The 19,369-nt window shown below is 46.7% G+C and overlaps 1 protein-coding gene and 1 long non-coding RNA gene across 2 annotated transcripts in view; one reads left to right on the top strand and one right to left on the bottom strand.

Annotated features, from left to right (window-relative positions):
• Positions 1-17,302, bottom strand: part of KAT2B (lysine acetyltransferase 2B) — a 99,308-nt gene extending 82,006 nt beyond the window's left edge. Inside the window, exon 1 of the mRNA XM_040636859.1 lies at positions 17,000-17,302. Within this exon, the coding sequence (XP_040492793.1) occupies positions 17,000-17,302 (303 nt within the window). The remainder of the gene's footprint in view (positions 1-16,999) is intronic.
• LOC121104287 overlaps positions 15,080-19,369 on the top strand; it is a 13,470-nt gene continuing 9,180 nt past the window's right edge. The window contains exon 1 of the long non-coding RNA XR_005836585.1: positions 15,080-16,384. This is a non-coding gene — a long non-coding RNA (uncharacterized LOC121104287). The remainder of the gene's footprint in view (positions 16,385-19,369) is intronic.

Below are 19,369 nucleotides of genomic sequence, written 5' to 3'. Positions count from 1 at the left end.
ATAGGACGCCAAAAACACATGCAACAAAAGAAAAAAATAAACTGGATTGAATCGGAATGAAAAACTCCAGTGCATCAAAGAACACAATCAACAGAGTGAAAATGCAATCCACAAAATAAAAAAAAAATTGCCAATCAAATACCTGATAAGGGGTTAGTATCTAGATTATATAAAGAACTCTTACAACTCAGCAATGAGAGAATAAAAAACCCAATTTAAAAAATGGGCAAAAGACTTGAATAGACACTTCTCCAAAGACATACAAATGGTCAATAAATACACGAAGATACTCAATATCACTAATCCCCAGGGAAATGCAAATCAGAACCACAAGGAGAGACCCCCTCATACTCATTAGGATGGCTATCAACAAAAACACTGAAAAGAACAAGTGTTGGTGAGGATGTAGAGAAACAGGAACTTACATGCATTATTGGTGGAAAGGAAAATTGGCCAGGCACTATAAAAAATGGTATGACGGTTCCTCAAAATATTAAAAATAGAATTACTGTATGATCTAGCAATTCCACTTCTGAGTATATACCCCGAAGAATTGAAAGTAGGAACTTAAAAATTTAACTTCACACCCAAATTCACAAACACATTATTTATAATAACCAAAAGGCAGAAGTAACCCAAGTGTCCACTGACAAGAGAATGGATCAACAAACTGAAGTATATGAATGCAAGGGAATAGTATTCAGCTTTAAAAAAGAACAGAAATTCTGACACATATTTCAACATGGATGAACCTTGAGGGCAGCATGTGAGGTAAAATAAGCCAGTCACAAAAGGACAAATACTGTATGGCTCCACATGTATGAGATACCTAGAGTAGACAGATCACCGAAAGTCAGCAGGATTATGCTAGCTGCCAGGAACTGAGGGGAAGGAGGAATGAGAATTACTGTTTAATGGGTATAAAGTTTCAGTTTGGGAAGATGATATGAGTTCACAGATACTGGTAGTTAGTGATGATTGCACAACAATATGAGCTTCTTTTCTTTTTTCTTTTTTTTTTAAGATTTTATTTATTTGAGAGAGAGAGCGAGCACAAGTGGGGAGAGGGGCAGAAGGACAAGCAGACTCCCCACTGAGTGCAGAGTCCTACTATCCCAGGACTCTGAGATCATGACCTGAGCCAAAGTCGGAAGCTCAACTGACTGAGCCACCCAGGAGCCCCAACAGTGTGAGTTTCTTAATGCTAACGAATGATACACTTCAAAATGGTTAAGATGGTAAATTTTATGTGATGTATATTTTACCACAACTTAAAAAAATAAATGTTTGTAAAAGTTAAACATAAATTTACATGACCCCGCAAACCCATTCCAAAGTATCTGCCCCAGAAAAATGAAACACGTCCACACAAAGATTTGAACACAGATGTCCACTCCTCATTATTCATACCAGTTGGCCAAAAGGTGGAAAGCATTCAAACGTCCATCAGCTGGTGAATACATAAAACAAAATATGGCATATTCACACAGGGGAATATTATTTGGCATTAAAAAAGAATGAGGGGGCGCCTGGGTGGCACAGCGGTTAAGCGCTGCCTTCGGCTCAGGGCGTGATCCCGGCGTTATGGGATCGAGCCCCACATCAGGCTCTTCCGCTATGAGCCTGCTTCTTCCTCTCCCACTCCCCCTGCTTGTGTTCCCTCTCTCGCTGGCTGTCTCTATCTCTGTCAAATAAATAAATAAAATCTTTAAAAAAAATAAAAAATAAAATAAAAAAGAATGAGATGCTGATATATACGCTGTATGAATGAGCCTCAAAAACATTGTGCTGAGAAGCCGGTCCCATACTGTGTAATTCCATTTATAGCAATTCCAGAGAAGGCAAATTTATAGACACAGAAACTAGATTGATTAGTCTGAGGCTGGCATGCAAACAGGTTTGACAGCAAATGGACACAAGGATCTTTTGGGGGAGATGGACATCTAAAACTGAATTTCCTAAAAGTCACTGAACTGTAAACTTAAAACCACAGACATCCAATTATATCTCACTGAAGTTTTTTTAAAAAGGCAAGAACTGGGGCACCTGGGTGGCACAGTCAGTTAAGTGACTCCTGGTTTTGGGTCAAGTCCGGCTTGGGTCATGATCTCAGGGTCATAGGATCGAGCCCTGGGTCATGGGATCGAGCCCCAAGTCGGGCTCCAAGTTCAGCATGGAGTCAACCTGGTTCTCCCTCTTCCTCAGCCCTTCCCTCCTAAAATAAATAAGTCTTTAAAAATATAAAAATTAAAAAATTTAAATGCAAGAACAGCTAATAATTAATTATCCCTTCAAATACAGGTCTTCTGCAAATGCGTCCCAAAAGTGAGGTATATTTTCTCCTCACAAAGAAGCTTAATAAGCTACATTTGGGCGGGGGGAGGCCAGAAAAATGGGGAGGTCTCCATCTCAGTTCCCCTCTGTTAGTGTCTAGGTGGCCACACCTGCACTGTCGAATTTGTCTTGGCAAAAGAGAAATGATGGGAATAAGTCATTAAGTAGGCTGCCCTGTTTTTAAAATGAATGGAGCCTTTGAAACAATTAAAACTTGCTAATAATAAAGCCGCATTCACTTGGGCTCCCTCATTCAACACTCCGGACTTGCTGACATCCAACTTTCTGACATATTCAACAGCTTCATTCGAACCTAACTGGAATCTAAATGGATTTCTGTGCAGTGAATCTAATTCCCCTCCTTGGATTGTAGTATAAACTGTAGCGTGCAGGTCTGGAGGGTGGGGGAGGGGTAACAGTCACTGTCCCGGAGATGCGAGAAAGGGAGTGAAAGCTGGTATGCAGGAGGACAGGGGAGAGGGCTAATCTTTCATTTGCCTGAAATCAGGGAGTCAGTTGCCTGAATTTTCCTCCTAATGGTGTGCATGTGTTACTCTGAAAAACAAAACAAACACAAAAAACTCTTTTAATCCTATTTGAAAACAACAACAGTCCCTGTAAGGAGTTGTGATCCCAATAAATTTGGAAGTGAACTGCTTTGGAAGCAATTTGAATAATGCTCTTGTGAGCTCTTGCGATTCGGAGCAGTGCTTCTCAAACTTTAATCTGCTCCTGAATCACCTAGGAAATCTTCTTAAAATGCAGATTAAGATTCAGTAAGTCTAGGGTGGAGCCCAAGATGCTGCTTTTCTAAACAGTTCCCAGGTGAAGACCAAACTTGGAGTAGCAAAGACCTGAAAGGAGAAAGTGGTCTGATGGATGTGTTAACACCTTCCTCTTTTCCCAGGATGAACTTCAGTCTTCCATATTCGGTTTAAATATAAATGGCTAGCTAATCCTTTCTGGGACGTAAACTCTTTCTCCACTGTGACAATCCTTCCAGTTCACACAGTTGTACACGGAAAGCCAGCAGACACCACGAAGCTAGGACTTGAAACTGGGATTTTTAAAAATCTAGGTACTTTTTTTTTAAGATTTTATTTTTAAGTAATCTCTATACCCAAAATGGGGCTCAAACTCACCACCCCAAGATCAAGAGTTGCATGCTCTACCAACAGAGCCAGCCAGGTACCCCCAAAATCTGGGTACTTTTGGCACAAGTGAAAAGGAGAAGGTGGGAGTGGGAGTGGGAGGCTTCCCTCAGGAGACAAATTTGCCTGGAATTGAAAGTAAAAACAGAAGTGGAAGGGGAGAAAAGATAACCAGTGTGCTAATTCAGGCAGAAACATCTCTGAAGACCTTAATGAACAGTGCCATTTTAGTCTGGAAAGTCACAAGGACCCAAAGCAAACACTGCAGAGTGGTCAAGGATACAGAAGGAGAATGGAAAATATGCCATGAGGAAATGACCCAGGTATAAACACCCTATTCAAACGCTCCTCTTCCAAGCTCTCCGAGATGACTCCAACATCAAATCAACAGAAAACCTCCTGACCTCGCCGTCTGGAAGAAATCCTAGGCTGGAGCTCCATCAGGAACTGCCCTCTTTATGCTAAATAGTCAGGTCTGACTGAATCAAAGGCCCAACCCTTAGGCATTATCTAAAAAGGTGCTGAACGACTCCAGTGCTACCAAATGGCCTAGGCATGGGCCAGACCCTGCCATCACATCTGAGTCACGTCTCCAGGACCAACCCAAACACGCATCACCCCTGGAAGGGCCTCAAGAGGTAACCTGAATGACACCAAGGCCAAGAAACTGGTGGCCCAGAACCCTAAATCCCAGACAATCCCCGAATCTCCTCTGATAACACACAGAACTAATCTCAGACTTTATCAGTGAACTTGCCAACACAGATAGCTCAGTCTTCAACAGTGGAAAGACTTGTCAAATTGTTTGGCTGACATTGAGCAGGCCAGACAACCAGCAGACAGACAGAGTTTTTCACTCTTTAGCCTGTTGTTCTGACACCAAGTCGGCTGGGATGAGCAAAATACACCGCACCAGACATGTTGCTTCCTTGGACAGCTCACATTCTCATGGTATCCACCATCATCCGGGCGGATGCCTCGCTCAAATCCACATAACCAGCCCAACCTGCAAAGCAGAACTTCCAGCCTGCATTCCCAACTGCCCACACCTAGCATCTTTGCGCAGGATGCTTTACCATAGGCTCGCCCTCAACCCCAACACCCCTTTCCAACTAGCCGATTCCCTTCAGTGGAATCTGCCTTTCTCCCAGATCCTGAGGCTCAGTATACAACTGCATTCAATGCCCTCACCCACGACCACCCGATTCCTCTTTCCAAGCCTCTCCCAGATTTACACCTTCTCTATTCTCAACTGGCCAGACCCTGGGTCAGCTCTTTAATAGCTGATTTGAAGAAACAGCTTTCTTCTCACTTTCAATACATTCCCACTCGCGCTCCATCTAACACGCACCGGACCCATCAATCTACTCTAAAATGCCATCTAACAACGACCAGCATTCCTGTCTGATACTTTCCAAAGCTATTTTAGCCGACATCATCTTATTTTCCCCTCCCAGTAACCCCACAGGACAAGTAATTCAATGCCTAGAGAAGGGGCGTGGCTTGCCTGAGTTACCCCAGCTGGCAAAGGAGCAGGGAGCCAAAACCAAAACCTAGAACTTTTTGCTGGCACTCTAAAATATCTCAGGTCTCCTCCTTCTTAAAGTGCAAAGACTCGCTATTATTAAATGAATTCAGTCCAGAATTTTCTACCTGAAATTCAAGACTTTCTATCAACTGGTTTCTTCTTTACCCAGAGAGAGGTTCCTTTTTCCCCATGATTTCTGTGTACTTGTTTTTCCTTTTTCTTCAATTTGGTTGGTCTCTTTATTAAGATTAGTAGCTATTATTTAGCTCTGCTTTTAACTGTAATAGTAGCTACCATTTTTTGAGCACTTAGAATATTCCAGATACCAACCCAAACTGCTAATGGATTATCTCATTTTATTATCAAAACAATACTTGGCTACTAAAAGACACCCCTAATTTAACACATCCGGAAAAAGGACTCTGGATTCTCATCCTCTCCAAAGCTGCCTCTCTCGTGCTCCTGCCCAACTTTGGAAATGGAGCTACCACCCCTTCCATTGCTCAAGCCAAAATCCTAGACATTTCGTTCATTTCTGTCTTTTGCTCACTGCCACCCCCACAACAAATCTAGTCCTGTTGCCTCCACACTCCTACTATTGCCCCAAACTGGCTATTCTCACGCCCTCCACAGCCATCACCCTCGTGCAAGCCACCACCCGCTCGCTCTCTACCCACACTGCAGTAACTTCAACTGACTCTCTCTTCTCTTTCTCTTGCACACTTTACTCTTCTCAAAGCAGCCAAAGGGGATGCTTTAAAACACAAATCTTTTCTGAATCCATCTGAAACAGCCCAGATGCCCAACGGCAGGTGAACGGATGAACAAACTGGTACATCCGTACAGTGGAATACCTCTCAGCAATAAAAAGAAATTAACCACTGATGCATGCAACATGGATGAATCTCAAACAAACCATACTGAGTGAAAGCAGGACAGTATGTACTGGGTGGCAAAACTGATATGAAATTCTAGCGTATCAAAATTAATATATTGTGATACAAAGTAGATCAGCCGTTACTTCTGAGGGTGAGGCATCTGAATGGCTAGAAGCAGAAGGGAACTTTCTAGGGGGGTTAAAATGTTCTGGGTCTTGATATGCATTTGTTGAAAATGATCAGAACTGGAAATCAAATCATTTCATTGTGTGAAAATTACACATACTCAGCCATCAGGCCCCAACTACCTCTCACTTCATCTCCTACACTTGTCCCCTTGCCCCCTCATCTAGCCACAAGGGTTACCTGGCCACCCTTGAGCATGCCAAGCCATTTCTGCCCCCAGAGTCTTACACACACACACACACACACACACACACACACACACACACACACACACACACACCCTCCCTCCCTCCCTCCCTCCCTACCCCCCAGTGGCTGGCTTCTTGCTTTCATTCAGGCCCCAGACCGTGTCCCATCGACAGAGAGACCTTTCTGGGCACGTATGGAAAGGACTCCCCAGGCACTCTCATTTACTTCTCTGTTTTCATTCTCTGCGTGGCATGTGGCACTTACCACTTTCTGTTATTTTCTTGTTTACTGTCTGCTTCTGCTACCAGAAGCAAGCTCTGCGAGAGTAAAAACCCATCTGTCACTGTGTCCCCAGCATCTAAATCAATGCCTGGCACATGCTATAACAGTTTGTTGAATGAATGGGTAAAGTTGACAATATCACACTCTCTATTTTACAGCTATGAAATCTGAGGCCTGTAGAGGGTAAGTAATCTCCCCGTGGTCACACAGCGAGAAAGCAGCACATCAGTATTCAAACCCAGGCAGTCTGTTCCTTCGGCCCACATTCCAAACCACTCTGCTGTCTTGCCCCCTTCACTTTTGCTTCTCTGCTGTTCCATACTGTTTGCTCCACCTAGGCTGAGCTTCTCTCCTACACTTCTACCTGACCCCAGCTGATAATGGTTTCTCCCTGCGCTGACTTCAGGCTTGATTATTCACTTGAATTTTTCCTTCCCTCTATACCTGTCTCCCCAGTAAGATGAGGGGCTCCTTGTGGCTTTTACTTCCTTTTGTCACTCACCACCCACCAGGACAGAGCCTGGGCACGGGCACCTAACCAATACTCATGGATGTGTTCCCCTGGAGGTGGGGTGAGTCAGGTAGTCCTGTGGGTATGTGCAAATCCTGGGTTACATGACTCACTCTGCTATTTCAAAGTAATGCTGACCTTGGCTTCCTTGGCATTCTGCCATCCAGTTTCAACACCAGCTTGTTAGAGCTAATGCAAATTAGAGCTGCCACCATCAGTCACTCTGATACTACTCGGGTCTCATCCTGTACTTCTGGAATCTCCTGCATACCACAGAAGCCTTGTAGAAGGTTGCACAGGCCAAGAGCATGCAATGATGGGGGCTTTCTAGGAGGGGGCAGAACTAAGGGAAGCATCCCCACATGTCCTGCCCTGAGGTCACTGAAGAGATTGCTCAAAGCCTCCTCCTAAGGTTAGGTGGTGTATCATTCCAAAATGGATCCTTCGAGACATTATTCACACTTTTTTGCGAAATACATGCATTCATCTCCTGATTAAAAAAAATAATAAGCCCTGTGTCTGGGCTTCTGGGTACAAACAGAAGAACATATTAAAGAAAGCCCATGGTAACCCTGAGTTTCAGTGGGCAGCAAAGCAACAAAAAAATATAAATGGTAGTTAGAAAATATGTCTTTGTAGGTGATATTTTTTCTAGTTCACTAACACCATATAGACTTTTAGAATATATGATAGGGCCTTTTTCTCACTTCATAGGTTGGTTTGTTTGTTTGTTTTTTTAAAGATTTGTTTATTTGAAAGAGAGAGCAAGAGTGAGAGAGAGAGAGAGTGTAAGCATGAACAGGGGAGGAGGAGAGGGAGAAGCAGACCCCCTGCTGAGCAGGGAGCCCAATGCAGGAGGACAGGATCATGACCTGAGCCGAAAGCAGACGTTTAACTGACTGAGCCACCCAGGAGCCCCTCACTTCATTCGTTTTTACTCTGCTGGTCTCACAACACAACTCCCGTGTGAGAATTTACTTCCAATTTGCACAAGAGGAAACGATGATCAGAGACGTTCACGTCATTCACTCAGAGAAGGATTAAAAGTGGGTGTGACTCTCCTTGCTCTCTTTTGTAGAAATCCAGGCCAACCCACCCGTCCTGAAGGTCAGCAGGTCTGCTGTACGCTCACTGGGAACCACGCTTAGCTAGAGTCAGAAGACGCTATTCCCGCTACAGCTGGGGGCTGCCCTGCTCCTGGGACCATGTGGCTTTGGGCGCGTTACTAAACCCGAGCCTCAGTTACCTTGTCTTTACAACACAGTTCCTTTCTTCCAATCTCACAAAGCCTGTGAATATGAAATTACGCATTTATTCAACAAATATGTATCAAGCACCTACTATGTGCAAGGCACAGTCAGCAGACCTGGGATACAAGGTGAACCGAAGTCCCTGCTTCGAGGAGCTTCTGTCCCAAAGGAAACAATATGACAAGTGTTGAAAAATGCAGTAAGAGAAAACAAAACAGGTAACCTTATAGAGTGATTATATTTTTGATAGGGGGTGGTCAGGAAGGCTTCTCTAAAAGCTGGCATTTCAGAACAGACCAGAATGAGGCTTGACAATAAGCCACACCAAAACTTGGAGAAGAAGAGTGTGCAATGCAGGGTATCAGCATGTATAATTAAATGCCAGAGATGAAAGCAATTCAATATTATACAGATTCAAGGGGCACCTGAGTGGCTCAGTCAGTTAAGCGTCTGGACTCTTGGTTTCGGCTCAGGTCATGATCTCAGGGTCCTGGGACTGAGCCCCACATCTGAGTGTCAGGCTTCCTGCTCAGCGGGGAGTCTGAGATTCCCCCTCTCCCTCTGCCCCTCTCCCTTGTGTGTGCACTCTCTCTCACTCTATCTCTAAAATAATAAATCTTCAAAAATATAGAATTAATTCTATTTCAATTGTGATGAAAGGTAATGAATTGTCATAAGGAATTTAGACAGGAGCTACCTAAGCAGAAATTCAAAGCAGCCCATGGAAATAAATGTAGAAGAGATAAATGGTAATAGGTTTAAGGTAACACCCCTGTGTACATGTGCACACAAGCAAAAAAGACAAAAATCCTGTTGTGTTAAATACATCAATTACAGAACAGATGACTTCATAAGTGCACAGTCCATACGACTCCATTAAATAATAAGCTTACATATTTCACAGGAGTTTTCAAGGATGAGTTGTTCTACCAAAACTGTGTTTCGAGTAATAGGGTAAATCTGTGTTCCTCACTGCCACTCCTGGGAAGAGGTGGCCTCACACCTTTGGGGACTGGGGGTGGGTGGGAGGGTGATGAGGAGACTACGATATCTTTCCTGCATCTCCATCCCCTAGGCCAACAACACAACAAAGAGGTGTCAGGACCTACCGGAGCTTCAGATGCTGGGCTGTAGCCAGCCTTCTTGAAACCCTGCCACAGCTCCCAACATGTATGGTTCGGCATGGCTGACAGGATACAACATATAATTCTAGACATCTTCCAGAACCACGGGTGTGGGACAGCAGGGCTTCACATGGATAGTTACCAGTAAGGACTCACCAAGAGATTCCAGAAGTGAAGCAACTGTGCAGGCTGGGCATTCCGCCAGCTGTGACATCACAGGCCCCCAGCACCCACCTCCCTAGCGTTCTGCCCCCCTCTCCATCCCAATACTTATCTACAGCCCTCCTTGGTTTCTTGTCCCCATTCCTGCCCTCATGGGTTCTTCCCTATTGCAAGAACTTTCACATATGCTAAATTCTGAAATATCCAATTCCCATCTTTCCTTTCAAAGATTTAATTAAAATTCATTTTATGAAGTTGTCCACATCCAACGGCTCCCATCCTGAAAATGGCTGACAATTTTTAAACTCGCTTTTAGTTTAAGAGCACGTATCTTTACAAACTACTGTATGCAGCAAAATGGATGCACGTCAAAGACATCACGTGAATGACAAAAGCCAGATGCAAAAGAACTCAGGCCACATGATTCCATTTATGTCAAGTTAAAGAAAAGCAAAAGTAATCTCTAGTAAGAAAAGAATAAGGGTTACCAGAGGTGGGGAGGAGGCACAAGGGGGCCTTCAGGGGTGCTGGAAATGCTCGACAGCTTTATCTGAGTGGCAGCTGCATGGCTGCGTGCCCATGTAATAATTCACCAAGCTCTATGCTTATGATACGAGCACTTTACTGTCTGCATAATAACATTACGAAAAAAATGACTTTCCTCTGAATTGTGCTGAAACACTGCTGTGTGTGCAGTCTTCCGCGGAGCTGTGCTGGGACTTCTAAACGTCCAAGACAGTCAATTCCTTACCTCTCTGACACATCTGGCACCTTCCACAGCCTGAGTGCGTATCACTTTCATCTCCCTTCAACAAGGAATTCGAACGGGCCAGCACAGTGACCATGCTTGACTGTCGGCTTTAAAACAATCCAAGGGCATGCATCTGTCTGTCCTGGGCCAGTAATAAAAAATGCTTATTTTGTTTGCTTTACGGCCTGCACAGTTTCAAGGAACTAGAAAAGCCTTTGAACATACCCCACAAGAGGAGTAACAATAAACGTCAAATGAGAGCCATCGAACGCCTGAAACGAAACCCTCTCTGTATCACTGGGAAGACCACCCCCTCCACCCCATGTGAAAGTGTGGAAAGGGGATGCAAAATCATGCACTGGAAAGAAAATCTACTAGGGGGGCCAGCTCTTCCCTGTGCAACCACCGCTGTTCGGGAAGTTGCTTAACCTCTCCGGGTCTCAGTTCCCTGCTAGTAAAATGACCTTCTTACCTTCCTCTTGCCCCAGGTGGAAGAATCAAATGACACGAGGCATAACACGGTGGCAAAACACTATCAACAAACCTGCTGAGACCCATGGACAGTTTCCAGAAATGAACTAAAACAGACGTCGGTGGGATACCTGTCTTCCTAGAACTTTCACATATGCCAACCTACTCCATCTTCACAGTAAGTCGATGAGGTGGTGCCTTGACTCCCACCTCACCAGTAAGGAAACTGACCCCCACGGCTGTTCAGTGGCTGCCCAGAGGCACCCAGCTTGGAGGGAGAGGGAGGCGGATTCTCCAGGTTTGCTCAGTAGCCCCCGGTCAGCGCGCCTCCTGTTCCGCCACAGGTGCTCTGTGTTTGAGTCCGATTAGGAATAGGAAACCATTAAGAGCAAGAAACCGTTGACAACCATTCCTAAATAACTACCTTCCTCTCCGGGAGAGACGAACGAACTAAATCAGAAGCCGCTGAGCCTTGGAAATCCAAGTTTCATTGGCACTGCACAGAGTAGCCAAATCTTTCATCTGAGAAGCAGATGTTCTGATCGTTCCAAGGCACCTCACATGAAATGGTGTATCTTACCCTCAATATTCCCTACAGCAGGTTAGACCTGTGGATGTACCTGACAGAAACAGAACTCAATCCTGCCTGTGTGGACAGGTAACCGTGTCTAAATGTGCTCAGTGCTTTAAAAAAAAAAAAAAAAAACACCAAAATAAACCAAAAAAAAAAAAAAATCAAAAACTAACACACCAGTGCTGCATCACCAAATGCTATTTGCAAGCACATGTTTCCTAAAGCAAAACACTCCTCAGCAGATTTTTGTTCTCTTTTGCCCTATAAACTACTTTCTCAGTTACATAAAACTGCAAATTGCAATGGGAAGGCTTTGCAGGCTTGGATTTTCATCTTCCCTGAGAGTTTATGAGGAAACAATTAAATTTGGTCATCTTTCTCTCGGGCTTTTTGTATTGGGCCTGCCAAATGAAATATTTTTCCTCTGCGTGTGTGCCTGGCTCCATGATACCGCCTCTTAGAGAAGTCACCACACATGAAATAACTGTATACTGTACATTTAGGTGGCTGAAGACCACTCTTTTAAAAACATCGTATCTATACCCCTCCATGTTTTGTGCTTTGCTGTAATACTACCACATACCTGATGAGTCTCCAAAAAAGATATTTTTAATTTGGTTTCTGTTTGCAAACTGTGAATTAATACAAAGTATCACCTTAAAAAGGTGCCCAGGGCAGGAGGAAAGTTTCTAGGGAGAGGGAAGAGTTGTAAGACTGAACTGTAGTGATGGACGCGTAACTGTATACCTTTACTCAAAAGCATCTGACTGCACACGTACAGCTGGTGACTTTTATCATCTATAAATTATACCATAATAAAGCTGTTTAGAAATATGCCCCATGATTCACAAAGTGACAGTTTTCAGGTTTCAAGTGTTATGCAAATTAACCATAAAAGCATTAATTTTTCCTATGCTGCAAATGTATTCATGGTATTACGGGTCAATACCGTTTTCCTTTAAAACAGGGTTTCTCAGCTCTAGCACTACTGTCATTTGGGGCCAGACAATTGTTGTGCAGTCTGTCCTGTGCAGACTGGGATACTTAGTAACACCCTGGGCCTCCACTCACTAGTTGCCGGTAGCACTTCCTCCCTCACATTGACAAGGACCAAAAACGCCTCCAGACATGGCCAAAACAGTTCCTGGGTAAGAGCCACTGCTCTAGACTTTTGACAGTTGCTCTCCGGGAGGAGTGACTGACAAATACAAGCAAAGGTGTTGGGGGCTCTCCCAATGTTAAGACGTGCTCTAGTGCCCCATTCACCAGCTCCTGGCTGGCAGGTAGGGTAATTTTTCTCTGCCTCTGTCCTTTGCATATTCTATAATCAGTGTTACTTTTAGATTATAAACCATTATTTTTAAATGAAGCCTAATTTTATAGCCCATGTCACTCTCCAAGTATGGCAGTGAGCCCAGAATCAAAGCAACTGGGTTCTCCATAAATGCTCTGCGGCCACTGATTCTGACAGACAATGCAACAGTTCCACTTCCCCAGCATTAATCCACCACGTTTATGTTCCAGAAACTCTGGAGGACCCTTTCTCTTTTAACTTCAAGGTTGAAGTTATAGTCTCCATTTTACAGAGGAAGAAATCAAGGCTCAGAGAAAAACTGAATGACTTGTGCCCAGGATCACACAAGTGGCAGAGCTGAGATTGGAGATTCTCTAAATCCCATGTTCTTTCCTGACTTCCACGTTAACAGTGTATTCCCCACTCTGGGCTGCTGGAGGGATTTATCATGGGCCAGACACCCAGCTGGATGCATTGTACATACTAGCCCAGTTTAAGTCCTCCCTGTTATGCAACGAGACAGTAATATTATTTCTACTTTACAGACAAGGAAATGGAGGTAAAGTCATTGTCCAAGGTCACACTGCTGGATATCCTGAAATCTGAACAGAGAAGCACATGTCTTGGCCACTACGCCCTACAGCTTCCTTTCATGTATAAATGGCCTATTTCATTAGGAAGCGTCAGTGGGGTTTTTTAGTAGATAACTTATACTTAAATTCAAGGCGATGGAGATTTGGCCTACTCATACATTTACTTAGGTTTCTTTTACAGCACTAAAAACCCAGTCCTGCGGACACCTGTGAGAAACCTAGAAATGTACTATGTGATTCCTCTACCCAACTGTCAAGAAGCAGTCGGGCTAAAATTTCACTACTGCTATCCTTAACGGCTAATCATTTCCTCAGTTTCCTCTTCTCCAGTTCACTCACCCAGTCAATAACCACATCACTTAGAATCTATTCAGAGACACATACCAAATAATCACACAATTAAAAGTTGTGATAAAAGCACGAGGAAAGAAAAATAAGCACAAGGGTTTCCAAACAATTTATAATTGGGAAGGCTGGCCAAGCAGGTAAAGGAAATGCAAGGAATGTGAGATGTGCAGGAAGACCTGGGAGTTAATTTGAAAGTTAGTCAAGAAGAGCTTTCAACCCCAGTAAGCAGTATGTGCAAAGGCCCTGAGGTAGAAGGGACCCATGCACACAAAGCCCTGAAAAGGGGCCAGACACAGCAGTGGTCAGGCCCTGCAGGGCTTTGTGGACCCTAGCAAAGAGAAATTAAGGGTCCCAAGTAGAAGTATAAGATGATCAGATCTACATTTTTATTTAATGATTACTCTGTGTCACCCAGAAGCAAAGTGACTCCCTGAAGCAACCTTTGCCAGAGCATAGTTCAAAGAACTCTACCCTGGATCCTGCAAAACAAGTTTGTTTGTTTCTTTTTTCTTCTCTCCAGGGTGTGGCATACCACCCGGGCTGTGAACTAGCTCCCTCCTCCTCCTGTTTCGTTTGTGAAGTTTAAAGGCCAGATCTTTTATCAGGTCTGGGACCTGTTTTTCTTTCAATAGCCCCCCCCCCCCCTAAACTACTCATGTCTTTCCAGGTCCCTCCTCATTCTCTCACCTCTCTACTCCCTCCAATTTGCCAAGGGGCCCATGAGTGACAAAAGATAGAGGAATCTGTCCTTTTGGGGCTTTCTTAGGTGAAGGATAAAGACAAGCTGAGAAAGAACTACAGATATGCTCTCTCACACCCAAACAAGCACAGTTTAAAAAAAAAAAAAAAAGGCAAATCTGAGAGAATGTCACTCCCCAGGTTAAAATTCCTGGATTCCGCAATGCCTTCTTGGCCACACACATTGCCCCCCAACCTGGTGGCCTCAGCCAATGCAGCGTTAGCTCCTGTTGGCCCAGCTCCAAGCTTTCACAAGTGCTTTCAGTTTCTCCACTTCAAGAAGCTTCACGTCACCCCACCCTGCGCTGCCAAGAGTCCTTAGCACCCACTGACACTTCCTCCAGGAAGCCATTCCTACCCCACCCATGCTCCAGCCCAGAACTGCCCTCCTCTGAATTCCAACACTACCCTAAGAAAGCAGGTGTTATTTCACGTCATTGTAAATGGTTCACTGCCTACCTCCCCAGGCCCCCCACACACACATACACATGCGTGCACACATACACATACACTAGGAGCTCTAGGAGAATACATTCTGGGTGTCACGGCCCCAGCATCTAGCACAATGCCTGGCACCTAGTTGGGACCCCTATAATATTTAGTGAATGAATGAGTAAATGAAAATAGACACTTCCAGAGTCTCCCAGGAGGAGGAGGAGAGGCCTTTAATGAGAAGTTTTCCCTTCCTAAAAGTTTGATGGTGAATGTGAACATGAAACACACAAAGTCACAAGCATTAGAAAACGGGCTACATCTCACTCAGAAATCTGAAAGGATCAAAAATATCAATGCAGGGCACATAACATAGGCTCATGGTTTGGGGACCAAAGCTTCAGGGAAGTTTTCAGGTATTAAGGCAACAGCAGGCAGCTGGGAGAGAAGGTGTTCATGATGGGAACCCAGTAAAAAGCCAGAACAGAGACGCTGACAGCTCCTACGTGAATCCATTCTGGCTCCAGAACGTCAGGTCCATCAAGTAACTGAGCTTGTTTTCAATTCGGGGCACAGTTCTCCCTTCTGTCTGCTACACTCCAGGTCTTGTTACCATTAGACTTATGTCCTTTATAACCACCTCCTGGCCCTTCACCTTTCTTAGAAGTATACTCCCACCGCCCCCTTTTTTTTTGCAGTCCTTCATAAATACCAACCACATATTGCCCTCAGAGGAGAGCAGTTTGCTTTCTTGGCTGAATTCGAAATACATTGCCCAGGCCTGAATTAGGGACTTGCTCCTTGGAGCGTGGTCACTGGACCAGCATCACACCATCTGAGAGTTTGTTAGAAATGCAGAATCTGAGCCCCACCCCAGACCTACAGATTCAGAATTAGCATTTTAACAGCTCCCCAGGTGATTCCTATGCACCTTAAAGTTTGAAAAGCCCTAGAGCTAGAGCCCACATTCGTTCAGCAAGTATTTATTAAACCCATGTAGGGTACTTGGTAGGCATTCAACACATACGTGAGGATGTGAATGGTGTGGGAAAAGGGTAAGCACAGACATTCCACTGCGGTTTAGAAGCTCCAGTAAATACTAAAAACAGCATCACTGGGGAGAGAGGCTCCAGCAGGATTAATAATCTTTACATCAAAATTCAGAAGTGGCCCCTGCAGCTTGGTTATGGGAATCTGGAATCTGGGAACTTGACCCTGTTTGCAGCAGGCCGGAGATATACATGGGAGGTGTGTGAGTGTCTCTTCCCCGCCTCAGCCACAGGCCGCAGGAGCTGACAAGGCCAAGTCCCCGCCCCCCTCAGCTGTCACCCTGTCAAAACAAAGCCGCTGCTGACAGCGCAGGGCCAGCCTGCCCCGCGGCCTCGGGCAATCCTCCCACCCTGGGAGCACGGCGCCCACATCTGGATCTGCAGCTGAGGGGCTACGGGGGACCGAGAGCTGGGATGGAAAGCGGATGGCAAGAAAAGCGTGTCCTTCAATTGAGCAGTAGTGCCCGCCGCGCTGGGTTGTCACCTTGCCAAATCCTGTTTACACCTCGAACAGCTGGGACGGCGTTTTAACTAAACAAGTAATAATACAATAATGACGGGGCTGTCACCGCGCACAGCAGCGCCTCCGCCGTCAGCCTAGGGCGCCGGGAGCTCCCGGACCCTCGCCTCGGGCTGTGCCCACGTTCCCACCCCGCGCGGTCCGCCCCTTCGATCTCCCAAAGCACCGGGAGTCCTGAAGCCTATTTCACTCTCACTCCTTCCATTCAGCTCTTCCCAATGGGACACGGGGAGAGCACGGGAGAAGAGAGGGCGCTCAGATTCCCCCCGAAAGAGGTTTCCATGGCCCGGGGGCGCTCGCCACTAAGCGCTGCTCCACTCTCTGAAAGGTGCCCCTGGCGAGCTCCTACAGAGCAACAAAGCCCTAGGGCACAGCCCAGGAGCGCAGACGCAGAGGGAACTCCTTCCAAGGGGAAGAATGAAAGGCTCCCATCCCGGCGATCCCCTCCGTCCAACCCAACAGGACTCTTGACCGAGAAGAAGCTAATTGGGCGCGGGCGACAGCAGCACTTCCGCGGTGCAGCGGCCGCAGGCGGGAGGCGAGAGGCGGGGGAGGGGGCTGCGGGGGAGGGGGCGGGGGTCACGCGGGCAGGGCCCTAGCCCCCCTGGGCGGCCGGGAAGCGGCGAGCGAGTACCTTGCAGGCGGAGTACACTCCGAGTTTCTCCAGTTTCTTGGCCCGCGGAGCCGAGCGCAGTTGCGCCTTCTTCACGGCGATCCGGGCCGAGCCGCCGCCTCCTGGTCCTTCGGCCGTGCCCGCCGCCGCCACTGCCGTCGCCGGTCCGCAGGCGCCCGAACCCCCGGCGGCGGCGGCGCACGGGGAGCCCTGCGGCGGCGCGGGCGGCGGGGCGGAAGGCTGCGGGGGCAGCGCCCCGAGCCCGGCCCCTGCCCCGGCTCCTGCCCCGCCGCCGCCCGGCCCGGCCCCGCCAGCCTCGGACATGCCGCCCCGGAGCACGGCAGGAGGCGCCGAGTGTCAGGCGCTGCCGCCGCCGCCGCCGCCAGGGTCTCCCTCTCGGGCTCTGGTCGCCGGGAGAGCGAGACCCTCCCCCCACGCCCTCCCGCCCCCTTCGCCCACCCCCCTCCCCGCCCCCGCCCTCCCCCGCGCGCGCCGCTCGCCGGGCTCGCTCCGGCCGCGGCCCGCGCGCTGATGGTGGCGGCGGCGGCGGCAGCTGCTCCCCCAGGAGGGAGGGGACTAGCGGCTCCGCTGCCGCCGCCGCCGCCACTGCACACGCCCTCCCCCGGTTCTCCTCTCCGGGGCTCTACTCTGCGCCCCGGCCGCGGACATGTTCCTGGGGGCTGCGGACTGGGGGTGCGGGCCGGTGGGTGCCAACCTCTCGGTGTGTGTCGGGCGCGGGCAGCCCCCCTCGGCCTCCTTCCCGCTGCCCGCGGGGTTTGTGCCCCCCACCCCCGCGCCCCGGCACCTAGCGCTCGCCCGCCAGGGGGCGAGGCCAAGCTCTGGGTGAGGATGAGGGAGGGGGTGAGGGTGGGGGTAGGGGGCTGGAGCCCAGGCACCTGCTGGCCGCCTCCATCTCCTCAACCCCCCCAGCCGACCCCCGCTCTCCCGAACGAGGCAGAGCCTCCCAGTTATTTGTTCTTCCACTCTATTCCACCCTCTCCGAACAGAGACAACTTCCTCCACCCTAGCGGGAGCCAGAGGAAAAAAATATTTTTGAAAAGAACCCGTCCAAGCTAATCCTTTTCTTTGTTGCTAATTCACCAAAATAGAGGCGTAATGTTTTCTATTTCTCTTTTTAAATACTTTTCTGTGCAACTTTTTTTTAAAATTAAGAACGCTTTCTTGCTACAGCAATTTCTGGATCCCATCTGCTGGAGGAAAAAAAGACTGTTAATCAATATTTCCTGTAATTTTTGTTTTAAAAGCACTGGTTGTTAAAAAGAACGGTTGTCTCAAAGCACTATCAAAGTGAAAACTCTTCTCAGTGGGAAAAGTTTGAATACAAAAAGTTTGTTAATAGGGCTTATCTCTGCATGGTGGGATTATAACCTTGCTATTTTCGTTTATTTAATGTTCCACAGTTTTCAAAATTGATATCGCTAGCATTCATATTAACCATGAAAAAATTTAAGCAGCATCCAAAAGGATGAGGGTTGATTTGGGCTTCACACTTAAAAAAAAACCAACAACGACAACACAAAACCTCGACTCAGCGTTTTCAACTATTGTTGAAAACTGTCGTTTTCATTGTTGATGACAATGAGGAGGGTGGCGTTTAGTAAGGTGGAGTGCACATTCGTTTTTCATTTGAAAGTTGTGCACTCTTTGGCGGCCTTTCTCGGACAGTTTTAAAAGCCCACCGCTATTTCTCAGGACCCTTCACAAGCTCCATGCTTTCATAATATGAGTCACAATTTTTGTGTAATATGGGTCATAATGTGCATATTATCAAATTCTTTGCGTGCCATGTAGCTCTCAGCCAGAGATGCCTTAAGGAATGTGCTTTTCTCTGGAAACATTCCCCTTGCCATCCCGCTTTTCCAGTGAATTTTCTCTTTTTTTTTCCAGATTCTCTGTGTTCGTTTGACTTTTAATGCAGAGTGCTGTGTTAAAATGAAAAATAAAAAGTTTGTAAATCTAAACAGCATATCTAAACAGCGACCTTAGACAGCATAAAAGGAAATAACCTCTCCCAACTGGAGTCCAGTCTGAAGGGGGGGAAATGGCAGACTCTGGTCAGGTTCCATCAGGACAGTCTCCTGCGTGATTGGTCTGCTTCCTTTTAGCACTACTCCTCTCTCCTGCTTCTACTGAGGTTTTGCAGGTTATTCACCATTCTCACCACACCAGATGGGAATCTTAAAGGCTGTGATCCCCTGATCAAAGTCTAACATCATGATGGTAGCAGAGACTGATAGGGGTTTGGGTTCCCCACATGTAGCTGTTTGAAACTGATGGGATGGTCCTCTTGAGATCTGTGCATTTTACTGGATATAAGTTTCCCTGAAATATTTTTTAAAAGTTATAATATTAAACTCCAGTTCATGGTGC

This window comes from Ursus maritimus, unplaced genomic scaffold (assembly GCF_017311325.1).
Source record: "Ursus maritimus isolate PB19 unplaced genomic scaffold, ASM1731132v1 scaffold_20, whole genome shotgun sequence".
Classification (NCBI taxonomy): Eukaryota; Metazoa; Chordata; class Mammalia; order Carnivora; family Ursidae; genus Ursus; species Ursus maritimus.
Note: the sequence above shows the minus strand (reverse complement) of the source record. Positions and strands in the feature narration are given on the sequence as shown.